Source organism: Haemaphysalis longicornis, unplaced genomic scaffold (assembly GCF_048455015.1).
Source record: "Haemaphysalis longicornis isolate Haplotype H1 unplaced genomic scaffold, Haemaphysalis longicornis Haplotype H1 scaffold_6, whole genome shotgun sequence".
Taxonomy (NCBI): domain Eukaryota; kingdom Metazoa; phylum Arthropoda; class Arachnida; order Ixodida; family Ixodidae; genus Haemaphysalis; species Haemaphysalis longicornis.
Genome location: NW_027526407.1, coordinates 32,401,359 through 32,424,569, shown reverse-complemented (window position 1 = coordinate 32,424,569; position 23,211 = coordinate 32,401,359). Strand labels below are relative to the sequence as shown.

Here is a 23,211-nt window from a genome sequence, read left to right as displayed (position 1 = left end):
CTACATAATTAGGAAAAACGGTAATGGTCATGCGACCCACCAGCTCATTTCCCGCAACAGAACCTGTGATGTCACATGGGCTAGGCTCTGCGATTGGCGGAGGCTGGCAGAAGCAGACGCAAATTAGGTAGAGCTTACAAACTAGACGAACGAGCGATTTGCGCTTAAATTTAGGGCACATTCTTTACAAAGCAATAGGAATGATGGGACAAACAGTGGAAGTTACGAAAGCACATGTAAACATAGAAGTACTGATGCGTTCTGCTGTTCGTACTGCGCACAGCATGCTTTGGTTTAGCTGCACAGCACTACGGGGCTTGGGGTTGTCTCAGACGACACTGGCCGATTGACGCAAGCAACGGTGTCTTACGTGACCCCATTTGTCGAGCGAGCACTGTTTCAGGGAACGAATATTTTCTCCCAGAACAAAAACAAGCCAGGTTTAAATGCGGGCAAAAACAAACCAAACGCTTGCCACGGTATGGTGGCGCCATCTAGGTTACGGAACGTAAAGAAACGCGGGAACAAACCAACACCGCTATAGGGTGGAGACAACCTTTGAACGGCCCCGTGCCGCCGCAATTGGGCCAACGGGCTCAGCGCGTTATTCTTTTCGTTTCCCACGAGACCTAGCAACGCGAAACAGACAATATGATTCAAACTTCTTCAGTACACCGCATTGCGGCGATAATTTTAGCGCGGTTTTGACACAATGACTTGCTTCGGCGGCGAGCGAGCAACCGAACATGGCGGCGCCAGCGTTACGTGTCTCTACCCTGTACGGCGGATACGTGAATGAAGGTACTCTAGGCTGCAGAGCGGTCGGTTCCCGTGATGTCACTTGGGACCACGAAAACGCACGATTGAGCGGGAAAATCAAAATTTTAACCTAAATTGTTTAATTTCTCAGTGAATAAAGCACCGTTTGTATCCGGACAAGCGCTGGGGGCACTATAAAACACGAAATCTTTCGAATAAAACCAACTTGCATTTTCTCTTCATGGCTCCTTTAATGTGCGCCTAAATCTCAAACACACGGGCGTTTTTGCTGTTCGCCTCCATCAGAAAAGCGGCCGCCGCGGCCGGGAATCGAAGCCCCGTCGTCATGCTCAGCAGCGCAACGCCTTAGCCACTGAGCAACCGCGGCGGGTGCTTTTGTGGAGGAGAGGTAACTGAACGCCAAGATCCTGCGAAATTGCTACAAAGGGACAATAATTGGAACAAACCCACCTCACAGCCTTTCCTTCAACACTGGACACTGGACTAGGTCTTAGATCCATAAAGTTTCGACATCTGTAAACACCCTCATAGCGACAATAACGGTGCAAGCAAGCGGTGCCAAATGAAGGTTTCACAGAGAAGAGGCTCACGTCAGCAATCCGCCGTTCCAGCTCGACTTGGAGCGCTGCCTTGGCCGCTTTGGCGTGCTGCAGCTGCTGCTCCGCGAGACGGCAGGCATCGGTGGTCGCAACCAGCGCGGCCTTGGTGTCTTCGAGCTCCTCACTCGTGCACTTGAGGGCCTCCACCTCCTGGCTCAGGCTGGCAAAGTGTTGGGGAAGGAGACAAAGAAGAAAGGGAGGAAATTGATAGAGTCTTTCAAACTGATGATTCGAGGACACGAGATTCCGTTTTCTAGTGGGTACAAACCCGGTACTTAATGCACGCTCCAAGTGCCATCCACTGCTCGCTTGGAATACTCCTGCTACACTAAAGCCTCGTTACAAGAGACACTCAAGGGATGCAAGAAACATGCCTCTTCTAACCAGGGTCTTTTGTATGCGATGTTGCTAACATGGTGAACATGGGAAAACCAACCGAATCACTTTCATTCAAGTGACTCTTATAACCACGTGTCAATTGTAACAGTGTCTCTTGTTGTAACGAGGTTCTACTGTATTCTTTTACGTTACTGCTAAAAAAGCTCCCATGTTTTGCCTCAGATAGCCTAGTGTGATTTGGAACAAACGCCCCGGGTTCAAGCCCCAGCAATGCCGATACTTTTTCAAAACCCGTGGTTTAATTCTTTTATCGCGAAATGCTCTCATGTTCTCTTAGTTGATTCCGCACATTCTTTTTACGAATAAGCATGGCTTGGTACCTTCTAGGTCGGTTTAGAGGTGGGGTGCGGGACACCGACACGTCTAGGTAGTTAACGGTTTGCGTCGCACTATAACTGCCTGGCTTGTATACTTATCTTGGAACGATAATCACTTCAAGGAAGGTCATAGCTCGAGGCTTTCACTGAGAAACAGTCTCGGGGGAGAAGAAGAAGAAAGGGAATTGGGAATGATAACATTTCAAGAAGCAAAAGTTCAAAGAGGGAATTCGGAATTTCAAAGGTGCCACGTTCAAAGGTGCCACAATGCTTCACATTAACCCCATTTGACTTTAATCATGTAATAATCTAATCTGATCAAATCTAATTATATTTGGCATAGCATGACATTAGAAAGCTCTCTCTCTCTCTTTTTCTCTCTCTTTGCGGGATTTTCAAAGGTGCCCACAATGATACCAGGGGGTTAAGTCAAACACGATTACCGTATTTGTACGATTCTAGCGTGCACCTTTTTTTGCTGAAAAGTAGCCTTAAAAGTTGTTTGCACGTTACTATCAGGCTCAAAACCGAAACAGGCTTTAAATCGGCCAGCAGCATTGCCTTAGACACGAGGTCCTCTGAAAATCCAACTCAATCTAATAAAAAAATCCGTCAAGACCAAGTGAATGAATTCCAGCGCACTAATTCCTGAATGCCACACCTTGGTCAGCTGTTAAACATTTTTCTACTACTGCAATTAGCCCATCACCCGTAGAATTATGAATTTCAAGACACTTGAAATCGCAAACAGCTTCAATATTCCCCGCTATAGTTTTCTTTACTGCAGGAGCTGGATAAGCAAGTACGAAGCACAATTTATTTTTGGCTGCCACAGCTGCATGCGTAAAATAAGATCTCCTTCCAGATACGTGGTGTTAAGCCATTTACATCTTTGTGGTAGAGTCGGCATCCTTTTTTTTTTTTTTTTTTTTCAAATTTTACTGCGCGAGCCTACCCGCACGTTCTAATCGTGCAAATACGGTGCAAAGAATTTGTTCATCGAAGAGGCTCACTTGCTGAGAGAGAGGTAGTGCAGCAGAAGACGGGAAGAGGTCGAACATCTCGAGAACTGACGATCCGAGGACACAACTTAAGCATTTCAAAGGTGCCCACAATGGTGCTTGGGGAGTTAAACTCAAGCGTAACTTGAAGGACTCTGTTTGCCACAGAGACACACCGCAGCTGCAATTCCTGTCTGTGCAACCTCACCTCATTAAGCCTACGTGGTCAGTTTTTACCCATTCAATGACAACTCAAGTGATTTCAAGGTTGCCGATTACGTGATAGCACAGGGAGAAAATCAGCCAATGCACCCAAAGGATCTCATTCGCGGGTTTAAAAAATTTCATTTAGGTTCAAATTTCCCTTTGCCTTCCGTGGCATTCTTCACGGTTCACTTTCCCTTCCGTGATCACATTATCAAGCCCACATTCCCAATGTCATAGATACATATAATAAAATGACGGAGACAGTAGTGTGCCATCTTTCAGCTACACAGTTCAATGCTTATTTGTATGCGCGGTCAAAAATCAACTCCCTAAACTCCGAATGAAATTCTTGGCTAAGCCCCAACAGGAGTTTTCAAAGCACCAGCAACTTTAGCTGGACTACCAGGACTTGGCAACCTCAGATTAATGAATTCCAAATTTAACGATGTTTCGGCTTCACGGGAGACTTGGTTATGCACAGGCTATGCCTAATTCTGCTCTGTACCATAGCACATGAACGAAAAAGGGGAATACTCGAAAAATTAGAGCCGTTCCACTCAACGTAAAACCTGTCAGAAGTGCACGGCAGTGATTCGCCATAATGGGCTGTGGTGCCGTTATCCGCTTACTGTTACCATCCATCCCGCTCTTGGCCGCCCTTATTCCTCTTCTGATGAATTGAACAGGGTTTTGTCCAACACATTTCAAATTTCCCACTTTCGCAGTGCTCGCGCACCCACTGCCTGAAACAGCGCCAACGGGAGTGCTTTTTTTTTTTTGTGCTTGCTTTTCATTTTTCACATTCCAACACCTTGCAGTGCAGTTTCGAACACATTTTTTTTTTCCTTGCGCTGCCACTTTTTTTTTTTTTTGCGTACTAACGTAAAAACCAACAAGTTGCGTTCCGAACTAAATGAACGTGGGGGCTGCCGCTTTATTACGTGTATTTTGCCTCAAATTTGTCTGGAGTTTGCGCTAAACAGCAGGGCATTTATGACAAGTGCCAGCAGCTCCAAAGTTTTGAGCAGTTACGACTATATATAAACCACTTGGTTTTCGAAGTTTGTGTGGGAAACCGTGACGACAGTACGCCGTGACGACGGTACACCAAGGGGTGAGCTACGACAAGGCGAGCCCCTAAAGTGCTCCGCATTTAAAAAACCCAACTTCCAGAAGCAGTATTGCCGATGCCGCCAGCTTATGGTCACCATGCAAATGGTCACGCATCAAAACAGGCACAGCAGCGGAGATAGCAGGCAAGCCACCCACCTTCGAATGCGTTCCAGCAGACCCCTGTTGGTGGCCACAAGAGACTGGTTGGCCTCTTCGAGTTGCGTCAGCTGCCGCGCCGTGTCTTCCTTCTCCTTGGTCAGCCGCTGTACCGTGTGTTGGAGCTGAGCGCGCTCAGACTCGGACTCCGCCACGTCCCTGCAGGAACGAGCGGCGTCTCACAACAATGCCAGTGCGGTTACTCCGAGCGAAAGTTTAGAGGCCGCGAGATTGAGGATCATAGTGCAGAGGTTGCTGTGAACGTACGGAGTCATTTTTCCCCTTCCCAGTGACTCAAAACATACCCCAGGAAAATGGAAAGAGCATTTCTAGCAAGGTATCAATTTCCAGCTTCATTTCTGACTAGACTTATAGATTCTATCTGGAATCGACAGCTTCTAACTAGAAAAATTCTTAGTCTAGCTAGAGACGATTATTTCCAGCTTGCAGGTTTTTTTTTCTTCCAGCTGGGCTGACATATGCTAGCTGGAGCTGCCAGCCAGAACAAAATCTCAATCAAGCTAGAAATGAGCTAGAAACTGAATTTCTAGCTAGAAATTCTGCCTATCTCTAGCTTGAAGTATTTTTAGCTAGAAAAAAATCTCTGGTTCATTAATACAGCTAGAAAGAATTATTTTCACCTGGGCATATGCATACAAGTCGACCACCAGTGAGCCGTGTACTGGACCATCCAGTGAATCAGCTACTCTCATGTTCCACATACCTTTGCTCTGGGCTGTACATGCCCATCAGCAGCATGAACACTGCTTGTGGAAAGGACAATATTTCGGATCCGAAAAAACAAAACAAAATGCAGGCCATTTTCTGTCAGCACAATACACGAACCTCTCTTTTTGTGTACATAATCGAGCCCTTTATATTGCTTGTTGACTCCATCTAGTCACCTGTCACCCTCCCAGTTGTTTGTATTCGTGTGTAAAAAAACACCAATCCGAATAAATTGCAGTCGAGTGTGTGCCGATCCATTTTTTCATAATATAGACCACTTGATAGTTTTGACAGACTTCCCTCTATCGCTAAGTGGCGTTCTGCAAGGAGAAGCAAAATCTGCGTTACGAGGCCTGCCATAGTAGAGGGTTGTAGACTGATAGAAACCACCTGGCAATCTTTTACAATAAACACGTGGTTTTGTCTATTGCCTCCAGATAAGAAAAGCCGCAACAGCTGGAAGCAGATCCCACGACCCTCACTTAGCAGGACAAATGCCTTGGCCATGTCGTAAAAGGTAATACAAGGCAAAGAACACAGAAGAAGAAATACATTTAAACCTGGATAGCTCAAACTTTGTAAGTGGGACATAACGTTCCCGTTGAGCTACTATTCAAGCTTCACATTTGCGCCAGCTAGCTAAGAACTATATTTTCAAGAATTTGCCCGTTACATCACTTGCAAAGAGGAAAATGAACATTTGCTTAAGCTGTGGTGATTGTTGTCTACTCTTTCTTTTGGTTTCAAATAACGGCCAATACTAAATCCAAATTCAACACCCAAACTTTTACCAGCCATCCAGCTCAAGCATCACAACCGTTACACACACACCCTTGAAAGAGAGGTACTGCACCACAAAAGAGACATAGGCAGAAGTAAAGAGCTACCAAAGACGTGTGGCCAGTGTAGAATGTATCAATGTGCATTTGGTAAGTTCGCACTTCCACCGTTTCGAAGAAAAACTCCCCCGGGCACTGAAGTGCGGTTTGAAAACGAAAGCCTGGTGGCCCTTATAAAAGACTTGCCTTCTTTTGGTAACACACTCGGTTCCCGCCCTGGAGATTCGAGCTCAAACTCCGCACAAAGTAAAATGTGTTTTTAAAGCGAAGCTTTCTTAGCCTCACTGATGCGACCATATGCGAAAGTGCATTGCGGGAAAGCCAACTTTACACAATAGAAAGGCACACGCTGATTTTCACAAAGGCACATCAAGTGCCTCAAAAGAAAAAAACACTTCCAGTGGCCAGAATCGAATGTGGGTCCGTCGCGTTACGAAGCCGACGTCTATCTGGTTGCGCCATTCCAGCAAGGTCAAAGCAGTACCTTGAACTGACTTTAGGTTTTTCATGGGAGATAGCTTCACCTTTTAACCATCTTTCTCTTTTAAAAAAAAGAGGCATTGATTTTTTGTTTACTTTTTACAACACCCGCCATTTTCTGTACCGACAACAACAACCACATCAGTTTTTCCCGCACAATGAGGAGCTCGCGGCTGACGGCTTAAAAACAGGCAACGGGAAAATTGCCACAGCCCAGTGAGGTGTACAAAGAGATTGGGGTGTCTAACACCAACACTCCTTCTCCCTTCACATAATAAAGCCCACAAGAGCTCCAAGTAGACACCTCGCTAGAGAAGCCAAGAAAAGGAAAACAAAATTGCACTCACAGGAAGCTCAGCTCGCCAGCGATGCCCTCCTTGCTCCCATAGCTGAACATGGACATTTCCATCGTCGACAGGATTCCTGACGGCACACACACACGCACAATCGCAAAGAAAGAAAGCCGGGTGTTATTGGCAGGTTCAAAAACTTCCCACACATACTTAAGCTTTCAGTTGCTCGCACATTTAGTTCCAAAAGGTTCGTTGCAGGGGGAAGGAGGTTCCAAACAATAATTAAACTCCCAAGGACCTCACACTGTGTGATAAAATATCATACAGTGAGAATTGATTGTAACTAGAGCTGTCACTAACGGGAACTAGGCTGCAAAAATAGGTGACAAGGACACAGGAAAAAAACTTGTTTTCTGCTTGGCTGTAGCTCTGATGGCACATTTTTTTACACTTCCTGGAGCTTGCAAACTCAATGAAGGTCGTGAGTAACTATCATCGTCACCAACACATAATGGCACACAGGAGCACTAATTAATGTCTCAACACTGGCTTTTCGACTTTTGTACAGAAAGTGCATAAAAAGTGCAACTAAACCCACACAATAAACAAAGAAGAAACATAATTCCTTAAAAAAGACGACAATGCCACTGACCTAAACTCTCATATTTTCATTGTAATTCGTCGCTGCACAAAACAGTCCAGGTGCAGACAAAAATATTGGTATGTACAAACAGCAGCAAATTCTAATATTACCGAAACTACTTTTTTTCCCCAAACTACAACTCAGTGGGCACGTAGTGTAGAGCTTTCCCTGTAAACCAAAAACAACAAAAATACACTAGCTCACCAATCAATTTTAACATTACAATCTTCACTCTCAACTTTCTACCAGGCTTTTATTCACCGTAGCGTACTTTCTCACCACCAACCAATGCCCAAACACTCCCAATCCCACATCCATTCATCCCCAGCAAGTAACATGCACGCACACATGCACATGACTTGTCGACGTTAGAACGGTTAGCGTGAAAGTCAGTGTGACAGTCAGTGCAACGGTGCAGCGACAGGGAAGCAGTGACGAGGTGCCGTTTGGTGCACATTGTGATAATAGTCAGTGCAGCCGGTCAGTAGGCACAAACTACCATAGTTAGAAAGCCACTGTGTCGACGCAAAATGATAACCCTGCCGCTCAAAAGCGAAAGGTGCTGCGAAGACCAAAAACTAGCAAGCTAGTCAGCTGAAAAAAGCGTGTGCACTTGCACTGACTGTCACTGTGACAATCACAGAGCCTACGGTCGGGAGTAACAGAAAGACAACATTACGCAGCAAAAAAAAGTTAACTGAAGAAGACCACTGATACTGGTTGGAATCACTGATCATAAAGGCACAAAGAAATTAACTCGAAAAGTTGTGACCCATACTAACTGTTTTTCTATATTACAAGTGATAGATGAAAACAGTCCTCTACTACAGTGCACCCCATGCCTGTGTTGCCTCGGCGGGTTTAAACAATCAGTCAATTCCTTTTTTTTTTCTTTGGCTGGGTAGCTCAAGTTGAGAGCCTGAGTGTAGTTTTCCCCAACAGATCTATTTAACAGGGAAGGTAGTAGCGTAGAAAAAAAGAAGATGCTACAAAACCTTACACAAAATATTTCGCACATTTTTTTGTAATAATGGTTTGTCTCCCATACAAAGGAGCGCAAGTGAATAAAGAAGACCCAAATCTACCCACATGCAGTAACCAGAACAATAAAAGATAATTTGTGCGTGATTATTCAAACATCACTGGACCCTGGCTGTTAGTATATGCATGTGGCCCTCTGCACTCCACAAAAAAAGGAATTAAGACAAAGGCAAATAGTGGTGGGCAAATATTCCTCTTACTTTACCACATTCAAACAGACATTCCTCTATTAGATATCAGGCTTGGCTCAAACACTGTGTTGGAAGATTATTCAACCAACATTCTCAAACTGGTATACTTCACATATAAATACCTAACGCTTCCGAATGGCAAAAACTCCACGAGCTCCAGGCTTCTTCAGCCATCAGTGCTGTTAAAGTAGACCCAACTTCTGGTACATTCCAAGTAGACACGTTCGTGTGTCTCTCCCCATGTTCAACAGCAACTCAGAAGCTGCGCCGCTTCCCAAAACACACCCCGCAAATGTTCTTACGCAGCACCCACCATGAACTCTGCCCAAGTTGTAAAAGTTTTTCTCACTTTAGAATGCACTAATTACACGGAGTAACAATTTGTCGCCTCTGGCCCCCTTCCTTGCACTAACACTTTCCGAGCCTAATCCTATAATGCCATGAGCAACTGCGTCCAATCTTCAAACAGTCAAACCCAGTAACAGCACAACCTGCGTATTGTATGATTCTTATAACTGAGGGGTAATTACTCTTTTTAGAAAAGTTTGTGCCCCAGAAATGATCCTCATTGACTATCAGTTAGTTCGTTGCTGATGTCAAAGCATGCAGCCATGGCGGCAAGTTCAAGCTGGAACACGAGGGTTGCTGCAATATACGGTTACACACTCGCTATTGATAATGACTTCCAGAGAAGCTTGAATAGAAGATTAAGCGGTGCTGCTGTCTACTCAGCCTTCACAACAATGACAGTGCCTGTACTACAACAAAGCAGCCACACTCTAGAAGCAACACTAGCATTACACAGGACACCTTCGGTTGTTATCATGCAACAACTGACTCCAAAAATAAACAGCTCGTGAAAATGTGTGTGCGTTGCTAACACGACTGCCATCACAGAAGTGTTAGTTACTTCCTCCCAGTGGTATCTGGGAGGAAGTTCCTCCACTGTTCCTCCCAGTGAACAGTGGTATCTGCAGCGTTGCTCTGCTTACCATATTTTCGCACGTATAACCTGCACCAAAAATGCGAAAATTTCAGCGGCAAAGTAGGGGTGCGAATAATAGGCGGGGTTTTTTTTTTAGCGCACCGTGAAGCTTCAGTGCACGTTGTGCCATGAAGATGACCTTGTATACAACCCTGAGGACTGCAGCTCAAGTGATAGCTCTAGTGAGAGCAGTGACACTGCGTGAATTGTGTCTTTCGCCTTGCAGTCGGTGTATTCTGCTTGCTAAATATATGCTCTTTCTGTCTACATAGTATGTGACGTATTGCTCGAGCAGTAGCCTTGGTGCAGCTTTTCCTTTATCAAATGTGCGAACAATACGCGAGGATCTTTTTTTTCTTTTCCGGTGGGCTGAAAGTTGGGGTGCGGATTATATGCAGGGGCGGGTTATACACGCAAAAATACGGTATTTCAGTGCAACCCAATTGTGGGCCTGCACCACATAAGCGTCTTTCACAAAAGTTCAACTACCTTAACTTCTCCGGTCAGCTGAAACAGTGTACTGGTGAACGCAGTTCCACAACCAACTTTGTGGCTGTGCTTAACAACCAGTGGAACCACACAAACTGACCCAGCAGAAGCCAAACAAATGGCTGCAAGTGCAAACGCCTCTTCCCCTGCCTACAATTACAGAGTACACATGCCGTGACACCATCGTTCAAGCTACCACACTCTTGCACTTCGATGTGGAGTGCAAAGGGTGTCAGGAACACTGCCGGACTGTGTGGTAATGCCCCGAGCTACTGCACTAGCTCATAAGGTGGAATTCTCAAGCCTACTCCCCGCGTGGTACATCTTTCGTGCTAAGCCCCCGCTCTAGCTGTTGACAAGCTCCAAAAGAATTTTGAAGCCGCAAACGAAGACACCAACTTGATCGCCTTGAAAGCCTTCTCACTGTTTCAAAATGGCCAAGAAGGTAGCAAATGGCTTAATTCCTAGTAGTACTCCCGATAAAGACAATTATAAATTGCCTGCATTGTCACAGATAAAATTGTGCTAGACCTAATCATTTCTTTACAAACAGGGAAAAAAAAAGAAAGAAAGAAGGAGACTGCCAAATTTTGCATTCGTGCAGGCATAATGGTGGCACGTTGGAGGTGTTTTAGTAGCGAGTGATGACATGGTTTGCCGTGAAGGGCTGGCATTTGAATACCCCTACTCACCAAACTGACGTACGGTATAGTGATTTACAATCCTCCCCCCTTGCAATGACATAACTCCTTGCTAGAGTGGGTAATGAAGACCTAGTCACCATCCTATTTCATACAAGGGACAGAAATGCGCTAGAGCACTACTTCACTCGAGGGGTTGCTTTCCATATTTCCCCATTATTCTCATTCATGTCAAAGCACATTGAAACCTCCACCCTTCTGCGAAGTCTTCTATCATCATTCCATGAAGCCGCCTATTCAGGGGTGAGACAGCTGAATCAGATTTGGGAGCAGTTTTTGGAGCAGCAAAATCTGGATTTTGGAGCAAAAGAACCTTGATTTGGAGCAGAAGAAAGACATTTATTATGTCACCTTAGGAGCCAAAAAAATCAAATTTTTGGCAACTCGGGGGGGGGGAAAAGTGCACTTTTTAATAATCGGTTTTGAATGTACATAACACTGAAACAGCTTTTCAATAAAGTTTTTTCTACCATAGTATCACAAAGGTACAAGGTACAAACTGCACTACGTTTTTACAAACCATTTTTAAATTCTTAGCCTCTATGCATAGATAGAGTGGAGGTCCATTGAAAGTATCGAATTGAAAAACTAAGCAATCGATAGGCACTTTTATTATAATGTGAACGCGAAATTATTATTTTTGTAATCTCAGACTCTGCTTTACGCACAAGTGTAGACTCGCCACGGCAAAAGTTGTGCAAAACAAGGTGACAGTCGTCGCACCCCACCAGCCCTCCCATTTCAATACCCAAAGTGCACGTTCACTACGATCGTAATTTGACTAACGTTGGTATGTGTAGCCACCTCCCTTTTAACATTAAATTTCACTTCAGATAGATGAACCATTACTACTAGCGTGCAATAATAGCCCGTCCCGCTATCGGACACTGCTAGAACATTTTACGGCAATGTAGTCTGCGCCGCTATTATGCAGTGTCGTTCGTCCCATTCCCGCCGCTCGCAAGCTCGCTGTCAAAGGTGGCAATAACTCGGTGTTTTATAACACCGCAATGAGCCCGAAATTTCACTTCAAGCGCGCAGCACCGCGTCTCACACTCAAGGTCGAAACATGGCGAATTCGCGGGCACCACAAAGTTTTTTATGAACTCCAGTCTCTATAGTCACGCAACTCCCCACAACAGATCAAACTACTAAAAGTGAACCCAGCCACCCCCCTAACCATAACCACGGTAGAAGTCGGTGAAGAGCACTCTGCCTGAACCACGAGCAACTGCTTCACCCGCCGGCCATGTTTTCCAATCTTCACCATCCTAAAATTGCCGTTTTTTCATCACCTTGCACAAGTAGTTTGCCACCTCAGTACACATAAGTACTTCTTCTACAGACTTTGCAACGGTTTTCGATCGGAAAAAAAATCTCGAGGACAATTTTATGCGGGTTTTTTATTGAATGATAAATCATTTAAACCTTTACAAACAGCATCACCTTGGAGATGCTGGAAAAGTATGCCGCCAGTAAGCATCTTTCGTCACTGAAACTGACAGGAGCGTTAAAATCCTTGGCTCTCAGACCGTTTTGAAACAGTTTGGTGGAATTTTCGAAATTTTCAAGCTTTTGGAGCAGCCTGGCGCAGGAAAGCAAATTTGTATCAAAACTGCGCAATACGCGCATCTGTCTCACCCCTGCCTATTTTTAACTGCCCTTTAGTTAACAGCTCCGTGCTACAGGTTTCAGAACGCTCCAACAAACAAATCCAAATTTTTGCCCTAGTGCGCAGCTTTTCTCACTGCAATCCATGAACACACCTATTTTTTAACTGACTGTTAGCATAAACATGAATGGGGCCAGTACGCAGCCTTGCAGAGCACCCCATAGTTGTGCTGTTAGTTGTGCCAATCACCGATCTTTGTATTTTCCTCAGTGCCTCAGGTTTCAGGATGCATGACGAAACACATTCAAACCTTCACCCTTCTGCACAATCTTCTACCATCATTCTATGAAGATGCCTCTTTTTAACTGCCCTTTAGTTTACACAGTTCAATTAGGCCAGTAAAATGCCCTGCAATGATCCCCACACTTGTTATTCATGTCAATACTCCAATCTTCCTTCTTTTCCCAGTGCTACAGGTTTCAGAATACACCATTAAACAAGCCCAAACCATTCACCTTTCTGCGCAGATTTCTAACTAAACCCATAACTCTACCCTTTAATTAGTTGAAAGCTGAATGGGGCCCGTAATTTTTAACTCTACCCTTCAGTTTAAAGATCAATGGAGCTAGTACGCAACCCTGCGGGGTTCCCGACTGTCGCGCTGTTAGTCGTGTCAGCCAGTGCATGAGCGTGCACCCTCACCAGCCGAGGAAGAAGATGACGAGGCAGCAGACGGAGACGAACGGCCTGAGGGAGCCGGAAGACAGCCACCACCACCACCCACCCCACCAGTGTGGTTACTGTCCCCACCGCCACCATGGTGGCCGGGCAAGGCTGCAGGGTGATGGACTGCAGAGGCGGCGACGTCGGACTTACTTGAGTCCAGCAGCACGGGCAGCGCTGGCTCCCAAATGCCACTGTGGGAAGGAAAAAGGGGGGGGGGGGGGAATTTTTGGGAAAAAAAATTGCGGAAACTCTTTTAAGAGGAAATTGTCAAATAAATGCTTCAACTGGTCTGCTATATACTACAGTCATATTCACCACTACACAAAGGTGCATCACCGGGAAAGCATTTTGTAGGTATCATATAGTCAGTCTGATGCCAAAGTAGGGAGACCCTAGAGCCTATTATTAACTCTATAAGGCCTCATGTATCATTATAGAGCACTACACACGAAGCTATTTAAAGTCAGCTTCTCTGGTGTACGCAAATGCACGCTGAGAAGACTTCTTTGGGAGACTACATAACCAGTCTTCAATGAAAATACAATGGCCCTAGCACCTTTTCTTAATAGTATTTTTTTATGCATTACAGACAAACAGATGGGTTTCCTCATTGGACCGTATAAGAAGGCTTAAGGCTCTTGAAGGAAGCTCTTAAAAGAGCTTCCTTTAATTGTTAAGTAAACTCTGTGAAACTTTGCAGACTTGCTGCTTTTTTCCCACTGATTTCAAATGTGCCATTATTTTTTGAGTAAGTCAATTAGTAACCAAGATAATTAGAGATATTTAGTCATTTTTGGAGAAACAATAGACAAAACAGTGTTAGTCATAACACAGTAATATTTATATTTTTCAATTCTGTGATCCCTGGTAAGTGCAATAAGAGAATCGGTTTTTTTGATGCACTGCTTGGAACTAATTTTACAGCTAATTAAACCTTGGTGGCCCCAGTGGCGAGGAACCATTTTGAATGCCCATTTCAAACATTAAGGTTTAATGAGCTGTAAAATTAGTTCCAAGCAGTGCACCTAAAAACCGATTCTCTTACTGCACTCACCAGGGATCACAGAATTGAAAAATATAAAGATTACTGTGTTATGACTAACACTGTTTTGTCTACTGTTCCTCAAATAATGACTAATTACAGTCCATCTAAAAACCAATTCTCTTATTGCACTCTCCAGGGATCACAGCATCGAAAAATATAAAGATTACTGTGTTATGACTAACACTGTTTTGTCTACTGTTACTCCAATAATGACTAATTATCTCTAACTCGGGAACTAACTGACGTACTCAAAAAACGCCACATTTGAAATCAGTGGGGGAAAAGCAGCAGGACTGACAAGTTTCCCAGAGTTACTCAAAAATTTAAAGAAATTGTTTTAAGAGCCATGTCCCCCTTCAAAAGCATAAAGGGGGGGGGACAGGTGTAAAAGGGCCCAGCAGTGGTGCTAATACTCAATTTGTTTTTGTTTTTTTCTCAGCGGAGCACCCACACAGAGGGAAGGACGGCAAGCACTCACTCTAGGTGCGCGTTGTTCCGGTAGTGGTCCAGCAGGTCTCTGATGACCCTGGAGCCGTGGATGTCCACGTGGAAGTCACGCTTGCCCGCGGCTCCGTTGGTGACCAGGCCTTTGGACTCGCTCTCGACGCAAAGGGCATTGTACACTTGCGTCAGCGAGTGGACGTCCTGGACGGGTGCACGGGGAAAGGTTAGCATGCACCAACCAGCTCAGTCACAAGATAAAGAAAAAATTAAAGCCATTCCACTCAATGGGAAAGCTGTCGGAACTGCAGAGCAGTGATTCACCACAATGGGCTGTAGCGCCGTTATCCGCTCACTGCTACCACCCATCCCGCTCTTCGCCGTCCCGTCTCACTCCTCCCTTAATGCATTCATGGAATGGAGGTTGGAGGTTTGTCCAATGTAATTCAAATTTCCCGCCTTCGCAGTGCTCACGCGCCCCCTGCCTGAAACTGCGCCAGCGGGAGTTCTGTTCTCTTTGTGCTTGCTTTTCCTCCCGCACATGCCAGTGCCGCTGGCGCCTTACTACTTACTATCGTAAAAACCAACCCAACAAGCCTTCCTAACTAAATGAGTGCGGACACTGCCACTTAAGTATATTTTGCCTCAAATGTACCTGCAGTTTTCTTTGCGCTAAACAGCTGGGAGATGTGTGACAAGCGCCTACGGTTCATGAGTTTCGAACGCGTATGACTATATAAACCGCTTGGCTTTTGAAGCTTCTGTGGGACGCCGCTGCGGCAGTTCACCATGGGGCTCTACTTGGGTGCAGTGAGTGAGCTACGACAACAACGCGAGCCCCTAAAGTGCTCTGCACTTAAAATGCCAAGCTATTACCCCTGAATGCCAGATGCGAAATGCTGCGAGGCGTCCAAACGCCCACAGCTACAGACATCACTTGCTTGTGTCAACTTTCTGGCAATGTGAAAACGTCTTTTGGATTGAAATACGCATGAAACTTTTCATTACTCATTTACAAACTTAAACCAGGTGGGTGTGCCAAATTGCGGTTTCATCCACTGAAAGCCACGCCTAAGGATGACCATATTAGAAAGTTCGGATTGAGTTCAGCCATCTGAAACTACGACATGCACTGCAGCTCTTTATTTATTTATTTTGTTAACCTCCACCTTACCTCGGTGGGTGCACAACCTTGGAGCATTCTGCTTAGAAACATTGCGGACGAGTTTTTGTGTTGAAGTGCTCTCACAGCATTTGTTTCTTTTGATTTCCAGAAGGCCATACTAACCACCTTCATGAAGTTGGTTTTACCCCATACCTCATTTTAACATGAAAGAGATTTTCAGCTTTACGAAACTGAAAAATCGTCTATTGTTAACTTCTCGTGTTGCTGATGAAACCCGTGACACCGACCAAATGACTTGGTAACATTTTACATGGACTGCCTAATGCTTGGGTCAGGTAACCATAGTAATGCAATGAAGCATTGAGAGACCACGGAGACTTGCACAAGGCTTCTTGGAGGTCATATACAAGCGATACACACGAACAATAATCCCTAGTAACAAAAAGATGCTCAATCTTACAACGGATAGACTAGCATGTCTACGCAACAGGCATACTACTTTCATCCCCAACAGAACGGTGGAAAGAGACTACAAAAAAAGAAAATGTACTGTCAACTATTGCATACCGGAGCACTTTCCAGACTATAATTTATGATGTAAACAAAATTGTGCTAAAAGGACAGGATGAACAGAAGACGACGCACCGTACAGCGATATAGTTTGTGATACAGTACATAATGTAATAATTATCACATAATGTAACAATATAATAATTGCTCTATAATACAGTGATAATTTGTGATGTCACAAAGTTTCTGGTGATGGAAAAAGCTTGTAGGGGAATACAAGGCACAGATAGCCCCCACAAATACTCGCGGTAAGGAAGAAACATATTCAGCTATGACTTGAAACATTTTACAGTAAAACCAGCCCATTAAAAGAGGCACTGTTACCAGACACATTTGGTTATAAGAGAAATTTGAATTAAAACGGTTCGGTTGGTTTGTCCATGTTCGTTCTGTTAGCGACATGTCACACAAGAGACCTTGGTTACAAAAGAATTGTCTCTTGTAAGAAGGTTTTACTGTACTGTATTTCCTCGCAGCCCTTATCTCTGCACCATGAATCCCTCACCATAAACCTCACAATGTCTAACGCGGCTCATGTAACCAAATGTCCTTTTCACTAAATGCCATCACCACTATCATCAGCAGACTCTGTCCACTGCAGGACCAAGGCCTCCCCCAAACACCGATGTCCATGAACGGATACCGAAAGCTACCGTCAAACCTGAACATGAAGAGTCGGATATGCGCGCGGAGAAGGGTACACATCCCAATGCTGTGCCGGACATCACGAGACCGATCTACGGCAAAACAGCCAGTAGCCAGCGTGGGTGTAAGGAGTCAACATCCAAGTTAAGTTCTTGCCTTCCTGACAGCAACAATGATAAAGTGGCCGGCGCGGGAATGAATCACTGGTTGAATCAAGATTCGTCAACCAGACAACGCCGAGCCAGAATTGGAGCCATCTTTGCTAACTACGTGTCTCCAAGAAAGTTATGGTGTCCACCTGACACGAAGGTAGGCACATTCACCTGCTATTCACCAGGTTAATTTATTATAAGCTAATAAAAATTCTCTACACTAATTACCACAATTGCCACAATGTGATAATTAATGTGCAGAATTTCCTGTGCTGCGACTGCCCCATCAACCTATTCGTACCTTCTCAATCGATTGGGGAAATGCTCGCAGTTGCTGACATACTTATTTCTTCTTCTCTGTCCAATGCCCATAATGAATTTTCAGATTTTTGGGGTTTAATGTTGCTGAAGCTACTGGCTACCAGACGTACTGTAGTGGAGGGCTCCGGATTAATTTTGACCCCTGGGGTTTTTTACTGTGCACCAAAACCTCAACACACAGGCATTTCCATCTTCCCCTCCATCTGAAAAGCGGTCACCGAGGCTGGGAATCGAACCCACATCCATAGGCCCAGCAGTGCCTTGGCCACTGAGCCACCGCAGCGGGTCCACAATTAGTTTTAACTGATTATGTTGACCACTGAATTGAAGGGGGGCTTCAAGTTTTTTGATATACCGTAAAGTTCCGAGAGAAACCCACCAACGAAACATCGCCCATCCCCTAAAATCGATGGCCTTAGCGCCGATCAATAAACGTGAATCATCCATTCATGTGTTGATGCGGTCACTCACTTGTCCTTTCTGCACTTGAGCCGTAAGTTCGCCCACCTCATATTATTTCTTTGCAACTCTGCAGTTTTGGTCGGCGGTGCAGCCATTTTCTGTAGTTTCTCACACCTGACCAGAAAGATCGCCCATCCCGTATTTTTCACTGGATACCTCTGAAATTTGGATGGGCGTTCTTTCAAAACTTTACGATATATATTAACTGAAGGAGGTAAGCTGTCAGTCACCGCCTTTTGGCGTCTTGTCTTTTGTACACTGATCGTTAATGATGAACAGTCACCGACTCGCCCAACTCGATCACAGACCTTTTCCTTTAACGCACGCAGCTAGGTGCAGTTGAGCTCACCCACCTGGTTCGAGCACTCGAAGCCGCGGCTCTCAATCACTTCCATGAGCTTGTCCAGGGACACGACACCACTGTCCGGAGCATCACACAGTTCAACCAGCCGCTGCAGGGCTTCGCTGACGGACGAGTTGAGGGCCGCCTTGTCAACCCTCGCAGGGACCTCCTCCCGCGTTCCCTCCCCCTCGTACGAGTCCTCGGGGGAGGAGAACTCCCCGTCCTCGCTCTGCGGAAGCTCAGAGGAGGACAGGATCATGTCTTCCGCTGCAAAGCCTTGCCAAGGGAACGCTTCGTCGTAGCCCTGGCCGTCCATTCGCTCCTTGTGACCGGGCGCTGGCAATGCGGAGCCCTAACCCATGGCTGCATAGAACACGAAATGAACCGAGCACACGAAATTAGGAAATACGCAAACCACCACAAATTTTCACGGACACTCCCTTTGTATGATTATCCAGTAATTCATAAACAAGAAAAAAAATAGGAACGATCAAAATAGACTGACTTCTGTTATAGTCCAAGTATTCAGTGTAGGGTTTAATTTTAAGGCCCATTCACACTTGGGACAAAAATAAGCGAAAGTGACGGGAATTCAGTCACTTTGTCGCGTGGTGACAAAAATTGTTCCCGACCATTTGACAAAAATGATCGTCACGCGACAAAGCGACGGAATTCCCGTCGCTTTCACTCACTTTCGGCACAAGTGTGAACGGGCCTTTAATATAAAGTAGAACAAGTACCATGAAAGAAAGTGGTTTGTGTTATAGTCCAATGATTCGGTGCTGTGAGATTCTTTGGTCACCAGAAATATTGTGTTTCAGTTTTGAGCCTGATTTAACGACCATGAATATTGTTTAGAATGACTGATCTTGGGGATAAATCGGGTAACACATATGCCCAGAACGATAATACCTATGTATCAATAATCAATAAATTATGTCAGGCTTGATATAGGCATACACAGATAATTTAGAAAATTAACCTTTTTCTGAAGTCCCAAGGTTTAATTACGCCATGTAGCACGCGGAGACCACGGGCCGATTATTGTAAACCGCCTGGGAATCTCAAACGTGCGCCGAAATCTACGCGGCGCTCTTGAAATTCGACTCCGCCACAAATATATACCTTATTGTCACGTTTTCGAAATACACTACTATACTGAACAGTAATTTCAAGCTTTTGCGAATGACGATACACTTACAAAGAGCGCGTACAGAACGGCATCAAACGTTCGCGGCTTGGCGTGTAGGCCTCCACTTCCTGGTAGATGAAGCGAAGAAAAAAAATCGGGGAGAGCTTGGTCGGGTCACGCTCCACAAAACCGGAACCAATTACATGTAGCGGTTCGTGAATTAATTACCTCAGCGAGAGTTGTGTGGCATTGAACCTGTAGCGGTACGCGAGCGCGGGAACGCTGAACTCGGTGGCTTAATTTATTATCGTCTGCGTTGGCAGCCCCGCACTCATTTTCATTGACGTACCGGCCGTCAAACGGCAACGAAAGCAGATTACCGCCAACGTTTAAAGTTTACATATCTAGAGAGAGCACACTTAATAGGTACTCGCTACTCACAATTCACTAAAAATGCCACTTCCGACGGTCGCTGCAAGCGCTTTGTGCCTGCAAACAATACGGGATCATGTGCGTTCGCTTTTGGAAACTACGATTGTCTGCGTTGTCCGACCGCTTTCCCTTACGTACTCGACAAGCGGCACCAAAAGTAAACTCCCGCCACCACTCAAGGCTTACATAAAAAGCAAGAAAAAAATTACTTACAAACGCAATTCTCAAGTGAGACGCGACTTACGAATTGGTCGTCAAAATATGTCACTTCAGACGCGCGCTACAATTAAGCGTACTCTGCCTGCAAATTCACCACGAGATCGTCTGCGTTCGCTTTTGGAACAAAACTCGCGCGTTCACAATTAGTTAACCGCAGTTTAGCCACTACAGGTCGTAAAAAAAAAAAAGTTGCAGCGATTACTACAAACGACAACAGTAAAAGAAAAAAACGGTAAAAACATTACTGAACATGTCCCTTTGCGACACTTGCAAGTGCGCCAGCGTGCAGAGATATTCGAATGCAAGCAGCGTCGCAACAGAATGCATGCCAAGCGACAACGTTCAAACAGCCACACACGATTCCTACCTAGCTACAAGAAACACAAGCTAGAGCGTTTAAAATTTTTAAGCGACAGCCCGCTCAAAGCTGGCCGCAAACGAACGGAAACGACTTGTAACCGGCTGCCGTGATTCACGAACTTTGAAAGCAGCGCTTCAACGAGATAAAGGAAAACGCGAAAGTGACAACACCACGCGGCAACCGCGGAAACGGAAAACGCAGCAATGAAAACGACCTCAGGAAGTAAACGTTCGCGCAAAGAAAACGCAGAGGAGAATCGGAAAGCGATACCAGTCAGTTCGGCGTTTGGAACGCGAGCGGCCATTGACACAACACAAGAGCACGCCGCGTCCGTCGTGGACAAACTTACGGGAACGGGCTTTCGGCAAAAGAACGCCGTCGTGGGCGTCGTCTTGCTGCTTCAACGAAGTCCGGAATGCGACCTCGACGAGCAAAAAACCAAAGACTGGCCGGGCGGCGCTAAAATGCAGGGCAAAATACAATGCGCCCACGGCGAACGAAAGCCAATGCAAAGGAAGCCAGTGGACCGGTCTTGACCGCTGGGTCGCTCTGCGTCGTCTGCTCCGTTGGTGTCGCTAGCTGTGGGGACGATTTGTGCCTAGCTGTGCCTAGCTAGGGAACACGCATAGGGAGCGATTGTGATGTCGTCTGTTGCTATTCGTACAAGTGTTCCGCGCCTTTGTTTGAAGCATATGGTGATCGCTCAGGCGATGTATAATGTGTCCACTAAATTCATACTTTCAGAGCGATGAATAAACCTTTTGTTACCGCCTCCATGACATCGGAGGCTGCGATTAGTCTGACTGTCGCGTGATGGATGCGGCTACAACCCAGTTACGGTGAACCAGAACCCAGTTGAACGTGCACGTGTGATTTTTTAGGTAATATTCTTTAAAATTTGCTCTGCGCCAAATTAAGATGCACTTGTACGCGAGCGCACTTGAACAGTGGTGAATGCGGTGTATTCAGACGTAAGCCCATTGCTACGTACGTAACGTACGCCCATTGCTACGTACAGGCTACAATTATATGACAAAGCATATTTTTAAGCTAAAACCAGATATGTAATTAATGCTCGTCAGCTGTCACACAGACAAGTTTTTGGACTGGACCAGTACTATACGCGTTCCCAAAGCCAGACGGTCGCTGTTGAACATAAGGACTACTTTGAGACGGATTTGACGTCCTTAGATCGTCCCCTGAAGCCGTGATACAATCTCTGCGGTACAACGCTTCATGTACAGGTTGTTTTGCTACGGTGTTTAGATAAGCATATTGCAGAGAATCTTCGGCAAAAAAACTAGCCTAAAATTAGTTTTTAGTAATTTGTTGTGGTTTTTCTGCGGTATTGCGCGCCTATATTCAGATGCTGCATTTATATACTGTTGATGCATCCATTCAAATAACCAACCTTTGATTCAAACGACCATGCAGTCACGACTTGACAGCAATTTTCTACTAGGAGTCGGTATACGCTATAACTATTCCGTGTCTTCTTATCGGTAGTGTACAGTGAAGTACCGAAACCTTTCTTCCGGGTTTCGCTCAGAGCCTTCTAAGCTACGAGCATATTTCCATGCCAGCCAGTTCACACAGGAGCTATGAAATGTTTCAAATATCTAACCGACTTTTACGCTGTAAGGTAATTTCGGAAAAGAGCCGATGCATCGTTTTTACTCATCTATACCTCACTGCACCCATGCAGATTTGTATAATTTATTACTATAGATCATGTTCTTATCGAAGTTTTAGGGCAAATGATTTATCAAGCTACTCCCACAGCCGTTTCGACGGTGACCATGTACAGCATGGGAAAAAACCAACGCGAAGGTATTCCCGTCATTTTCGGTTCAGTCGCAGACGACACATATATGGCGGCAAGCTGTAAAACAGGAAACAAAATTCGCTCGCTGTCTGAACAGGGAGCGGGTGTACTAGATTATCGTCTCTATTTTCACTTTTTTCTTATATATTTCATTGCACTTAGTGTAGAAATTTTAAGACATTATAGCTTGAAATGGGGAAATGAGAATGGCGAGAAGTTGCGCGCGACAGACGACAGCAGGACGAGTTTGTGTGCTGCATGCTATGGGCGAGGAAACGAACCACAAAAGCGTGAAAGAGAACGAAACACTCTCAGAACTCTGCGCAAAAAGCGAGCACACGTTTTCGTGACGGTCGTCGACATTTTCCGGGTTGCTGCACGCCGTGACATATATTACTGATGTCACCGCTGTGCGAACGGGAACAAACAAGTAGCACGTGACTTGCATATGTGCCACGTGTGCTGTTAAAAGGCTATCCGTGTATTGCTGTGTCATAGAGTGCGCATGAGCTGTGTATAGACATTTCCACGTGTGGCGTTTTTTTTTTGTTTTTTTTTTTAATGAGCCAGATCCACCTAACGCGAATTTTAGCAACAAGCGGAAGTTTGTTCCGGATCTAAATGCAACGCTATGATATATTTTACATGTCAGCTACGGGAAGTTTATGACCACACGTAATTAAAAATTATGCTGAGAATTTGAGCAATATTAGGGTGATAAGTTTCGATTTGGCCCATATTTAATTGAAACACTCAAGTTGATGCGGAATTCTTATGAGAACTTTATTTAAATTGACTTTCAAGCATAGTGCAATGGAGTTTTGATGAGAAAGGCA

At 45.1% G+C, this 23,211-nt stretch overlaps 1 protein-coding gene across 7 annotated transcripts in view; it reads right to left on the bottom strand.

Annotated features, from left to right (window-relative positions):
• The window catches only part of LOC144142445 (uncharacterized), a 289,522-nt gene that overhangs the window by 199,679 nt on the left and 66,632 nt on the right, over window positions 1-23,211 (bottom strand). For 3 of the 7 annotated variants that reach the window (XM_077673955.1, XM_077673958.1, XM_077673961.1), the window contains exons 1-7: window positions 20,900-21,129; window positions 18,417-18,769; window positions 14,825-14,991; window positions 13,278-13,492; window positions 6,968-7,043; window positions 4,573-4,731; window positions 1,371-1,539 (exon numbers count right to left, since the gene is read on the bottom strand). In XM_077673955.1, coding sequence (XP_077530081.1) covers window positions 1,371-1,539; window positions 4,573-4,731; window positions 6,968-7,043; window positions 13,278-13,492; window positions 14,825-14,991; window positions 18,417-18,722 — 1,092 coding nt within the window. In that variant the 5' untranslated portion in view covers window positions 18,723-18,769; window positions 20,900-21,129. Of the gene's footprint in view, window positions 1-1,370; window positions 1,540-4,572; window positions 4,732-6,967; window positions 7,044-13,277; window positions 13,493-14,824; window positions 14,992-18,416; window positions 18,770-20,183; window positions 20,278-20,899; window positions 21,143-23,211 lie in introns of those variants that run through there. The other 4 variants (XM_077673962.1, XM_077673959.1, XM_077673957.1 and 1 more) reach the window with 4 other exon arrangements.